General features: G+C 50.0%; 1 protein-coding gene across 5 annotated transcripts; it reads right to left on the reverse strand.

Annotated features, from left to right (window-relative positions):
• Positions 1-2135: 2135 nt before the first annotated feature.
• On the reverse strand, positions 2136-4974 carry LOC119318200. 5 transcript variants are annotated; one of them, XM_037592719.1, is made up of 3 exons: positions 4838-4974; positions 3335-4766; positions 2136-3218 (listed from the first exon to the last, which is right to left on the reverse strand). In XM_037592719.1, exon 2 carries the CDS (start codon positions 4620-4622, stop codon positions 3639-3641), a length of 984 nt encoding a protein of 327 aa, XP_037448616.1. In that variant the 5' UTR covers positions 4623-4766; positions 4838-4974; the 3' UTR covers positions 2136-3218; positions 3335-3638. The 5 variants fall into 5 exon arrangements, with proteins under 5 accessions (XP_037448616.1, XP_037448614.1, XP_037448618.1 ...); XM_037592717.1 differs by having other exon boundaries at positions 3335-4770; positions 4833-4974; XM_037592721.1 differs by having other exon boundaries at positions 2136-2420; positions 2518-3218; positions 3335-4974.
• Between the last annotated feature and the right edge of the window lie 351 nt (positions 4975-5325).

The following is a 5325-nucleotide window of genomic DNA, read 5'->3' on the forward strand; positions in this document are numbered from 1 at the left end:
ACGATCATCTCAGGGGTTTTATACCTGGGTCGGTGCTGGGACACGATCCCCATGCCCCCTACCCAGCTGAGCACCCGATCGGTCCGCTCTGGTCGCGGCCACCACGCGCACGCGCACATACACGCACGGCTCGCAGCGAGCCCACAACGATCTCCACGCTCACCCCGGCATCCACTAACTGCCTAGACCTAGGGCCAGTTCTTTTGGGCAATTCTCCGAGAATTGACCCCCTCCACAGCTTCTCCTAGAATTGTCACTTCATCTTTTTTTACAATTCCTAGCTAGTTAAGATTTAGTTAGCTAGGAATTGTAAGAAAATATAGAGTGGCAATTCTGGGAGAAGCTGGGGAGGGGGTCAATTCTCGGAGAATTGCCCAAAAAAACTGGCTCCTAGTCCTACGCACACACACGCACGCACACTGCCCATACACTAGTCGGACTATTCCCACACACTAGTCAAACTATGCGCAGACACACACGCACGGCCCGTACCAGCGCCCGACACGCTCGGCGCCGCACACACACGCACTGGACATTCCCGCCGTCGCTTATTTCCCAACAGTGTTCCCAGGCACGTCGACCCCGCAGGCCAAGCCATGCGTGGCCTCCTCCTCTCTGTCCCTCCCTTCTGCTCGAGCCCGCAGGCCAAGACACGCACGGCGCGGCCTTCTCCTCTCTCCCTCCCATCAACTCCATGGACGCATCTGCGAGTGCTCAAGGCGATGGAGCTCGAGCATGCAGGCGCTCCCGTGCGTGTCTCCGTCCATGGACGCGACACCCGCCGCCTTCGGGGTCCGTGGCGACGATGGATTTGTGGGTCGCGCGGGTGGCCGAGCCTCCGCGCTTGGCGCAGACTGCGGTGGCGGTGAGCACCTCGTCTTGCTCCCCTTGCGTGGGCCTCTTTCGACTATGGCTGCAGGCACAGGCGCGGCAGCGTCAGGCTGACGTCCATGAGGTCCGCCGCGGTGGCCTTTTTTGCTGACGTCCACGGCTGCCGCGGCGGAGAGGTGGACGAGAGGGCGCGGCAACGCTCGGCTGGGGAGGAGGTGGACGGTTGGGACCCTGACAGGTGGGCCCTCCTTTAACTTAAGTGTCAATCCGTTTGTACTGACCATTTTGTGCCGTGTGGACCTGACCAGCAGGTCCGGCATGTCAGAAATTGCATTAATTCGCCCTAAATCAATCATCAGTGTTTATTAAAAAAATTAGTACTCCCTCTATATACATAAAGAAATATAACGACAGTAGATCACTACTTATATTTTTCCTACAGAGGGAGTAGATTTTTAAGGCGCACAAGAAATGTAGTAGCAAATCCAAAATTAAACTTGAAATGTGGTGTTTTTTTACAATTCACTTGGGTTTTTTATTAACGCATGAAAAGTGCTACCGACACTAGAGAAAACGCGATGTTTTGCTCTATAGATTCTTTCACATTATTTTTCGAGTTAAATACACCTACAGTACACCAACTTGCATTGCGGGAACAATTTCATACAACAACTTGAAAATTGAGAATATATTTGCCATGGAGCAGAAAGCCTTTTTCCAAGAACTATGGCGAAGATTCACTAAATTTCATTCCTGCGCGCTTGTCTAACCACCAGATTCACACACACAAAAAAAGGATTCACTGAAATTTATCTGATCATAAGAGTATTTTCATTTCCAACAACAAAGCATCACTAATATGCTAGTGCCACTTGTGGTAGTTTAGCACCCTGGGTGCTGTCACCCGAGAAACAACACAGAATCATTCACTGATCATTTCATAGCACAAGCACGATCTTTTATCAAATAAAAAATCATCACGCAATAAATCGATAAAACCTGAAGTCATTTCAGGCTTAACACACAAAATAAGCATAGTGTCGATGGCGGATGAACGCACAAAATTAAAATGATAATGGAACTTATGTCCTACTGTTGCTTTCACGCAAGTACGCCCGCCAACTTAGAGAATTATCAAGGAGGGTTATGCATCGAAATGGGGCCATGAAGTCACAAAGTCATAAGCGCATTTCTTCTTGCTTTTGTTTCTTCACCTGGCCTCATACACTGTGTGGGCTCTGACTCTGTTCTCTATGTTGATTTCAATGAAACCGGGGGTAAAAATCCCCAATATTCCAAGAAAAGAAGGTCACAAGGGCAAACTTTCTCAAAGTTTAAAAATAGACACAAAGTTTCAGCGCTGTTCTCATTTAGCGGACAACTGAAACATATACCAACATAAACATCCTTCATGAGAAAATACACCTCGAAAATAGCATGATGTGACAAACTGTGGTTGGATTTTCCATTCCGATATAATCTTAAATTTGGACAAATTGATAAGTTTAACAAGTTCAGCATGTTGCAACCATCCCTCGTAAATAAATATCTTCATGTCCCCACTCTTCATCTCCATATGTTTCCCAAACCTATAGACAAGTGACGTTCACAAAAAGGATAATGAGATTGGTTCACTTATACACTTATATAGTGACTAAGATACGCACCGGGTGTGGAGTTGGTCACCTTCGTTCTTCGCAACGAATGGTTGACGTTGTTGTAAGTCTCATTGCTCTCCTTCTATAAAGCTAAGGTACGCAATTTGCGTACCCTCGATATATAGTGACTAAGATCATTGCTGGTAATAACTACTGCTATAAACAATTGATGCACACGTGACAGATAATGGTTTACTCATATGTAGATGTACCATGTTAAAATAAGATCACATTGCTGGTAATATAACTACTGCTCTTAAGCTTGGTAGGAATCTACTAACTGCAAATTGCATCAGTCATGTCAAATACTCCCTCCGTCCGGAAATACTTGTCATCAAAATGAATAAAAGGAGATGTATCTAGATGTATTTTAGTTCTAGATACATCCCTTTTTATTCATTTTGATGACAAGTATTTTCGGACGGAGGGAGTATGCAACAACACAATAAAATGATTAAAATCAGATCAACAAACAGTGTGCCAGGTTAGAAGTTGTGTGACTCAAAAACTCCAACTGACACAGTTGTAAGAAGCTGTGCCTAGTGTCTACTGGCATTATTTGCACCTTTGTAATTCAGTGAGTAATGTGAAACATGGCGTTTGTTCCTTCAGCACGAATGCACAGCGCGTGGAATCCGCAGTTCCCTCTCTTGTGCCCTTATTTTCTTGATCAATTCCTCGAAAGATTGAGGTATATAGTGGTACTCGTGGAACATGAGCCCTTTACTCCTACATACATTCAGGAAGAGAATGACACTAGAATTAATCATATATTCAATGCAGTAGATACTGATCGGGTGCAACTGTGCGGGGGAGGCAAGGTAACTATTGGAAGGAAAACATACCACACGCGAGGATTGCAGTACGTGATAAGATGATCAACAATGGTGAAGGGATGCACAGAGGGGCGGATCCTCTCTGTCCTGTCGTGTATCTGGCAGGAGTCTGCCAATCGCTCGGACAAACCAGTGCCCAGCGAATGCACCACAATGGGGTCCGATGGTAGACTGAGGTAAATGGAGTTGCTGCTCAAGGAAGGGAGGTCCCTGGCTGAGACTGACAGGCATCGGTCGCGGCTGAGAAACAGCGCGGTGTCACCTATGTTCTTCACCTGGATGAGCTTACGGCGTTGGCCGCCGTTCAGATCCACTACATAGAGCCTGCAGACCAATTGTCGCGACCAGTCAATCGCATTCCATTCTGCCCCATTTGCATAAGGAGCTGGCTGCCGGACGGCGAGCAGCATCCTTCCTCCAGACTCCACGAGGTAAAATTACAGACTTCGCGGTCAGCAGAATGTGGAGCGCGAGCAATCACCACCAGAGAGTTCTCTTGCGGTCCGTTTCGTCTCGGAGGGTATAGCTGCACAATCTCACTCGAACAACACAGGGTGGCATAGAGCCTTCCTTGGAAGGGCAAGGCGCACCAAACATAGAATCCTCTGTGGAGGACCTCCCAATCTGAGCCCGGGTCGGCCGCAAGCACCACGTCCGTGTAGGGGAACCAGACCACCACGGCAATGGAGTCTGCGGAGGACGCCGCGCTGCTGCACACCGCGGCGTTCATGTCAAGCAGGGACCCCTTGTGCCTGACCACCTGGTGGTACAGAGTAGCGAGGGGCTGGAAGTCGACCACGTCGCGCGTGAACGGGTGCAGCACGCGGACCGCGGTGGTGGTCTTGTGCATGAGGATGACGAGACCGTCGGTGAAGCCGATGATTCTGTGCCGCCGGAGCTCCGGCAAGGGGACGCGGAGGCGCCTGGCGGTGCGCGTGTGGAAGAAGACGATCTCGCAGGCGTCGTCCGGGCGGACGGCGTCCCCGTCACAGAGCGCGACCCAGCCGCGCGGGCGGAGGCGCGGATCCCGCAGATTGGGGTCGCGGGGAGCGGGCGTGCAGGCGCGCCAGCTGAAGCAGACGGCGCGGAAGCAGATGTAATCGACCACATCGCCGTCGCCGGCCAGGAGCCGGCAGGTGATGAGGCCCACTATGTCGGTGGGCAGGGACGCCCAGCCACCGATTTGCCGCGCCGGCGCACTGTGCTTGCACGCGGCGAGCGGGGCCAAGGCGGAACCTTTTCGCTTCCTTGTCGCCGCCGGCGCGGCCGGAGCAAAAGGGGGCAATTTCCTCCCCATCCCGCAAGGATTCCTCGGTCAAATCACGGCCTGGACTTACTTGGATCTTCTCCTTGGCGTCCCCAATCTACTTAATCTCACGCTGGCGGCTGCACCGACCCCCAGATCGAATTGAAAAATGAGTCCGCCTCTGCCGTCCCAGGTCTGTCTGGGTGGAAGAAAAATCACATTTAGACGGTGTGCCTCCGGGGGGGAAAATGAGATGGGTACCTGACCAGGCCACCGGCGTCGGGCGAGGAGATGGGAGCACGCCGCAGCGGAGCACCCGCCCGTCTCTCCCGTGAATTTGGCTCTTGCGTTTCGCCTTCAAGACCTTTCCCGTCTACAATACAAAGATCCAGAGACGCGCACGCGCTCGGAATCGGAAGGGGGGAAATATCCCGAGTATAATGAACTTTAAAAGGTGTTTGTGTGCAATTCAAAAACATTTAAAAGGCAACAAGCGTGGGAGCGCTCCTCCGCTGGGTCGGGCCTTTCTACGTGTCCTTACTTCTTTTCTACCCTCTCTGTCCATAATATGAGAGCGTTTTTTATACTAGTAAAAGCCCACGTACAACGCACGTTAATATTTAGATAATATATTAATTGCATACGAATATTAGTTATGCTATTAATTGTGTGTTAATTTTGTGATTAGTGCAATATTTGGTATGATATTAATTATACGTTAAACATGTTGAACGCTCGTCATTGAAGCAGTTTA

This window comes from Triticum dicoccoides, chromosome 6A (assembly GCF_002162155.2).
Source record: "Triticum dicoccoides isolate Atlit2015 ecotype Zavitan chromosome 6A, WEW_v2.0, whole genome shotgun sequence".
In the NCBI taxonomy this organism is placed as follows: Eukaryota; Viridiplantae; Streptophyta; class Magnoliopsida; order Poales; family Poaceae; genus Triticum; species Triticum dicoccoides.

Excerpts from the sequence above, each read along its gene's own strand:
- LOC119318200 (XM_037592719.1), bottom strand. The coding sequence starts at position 4,622 with ATGGGGAGGAAATTGCCCCCTTTTGCTCCGGCCGCGCCGGCGGCGACA.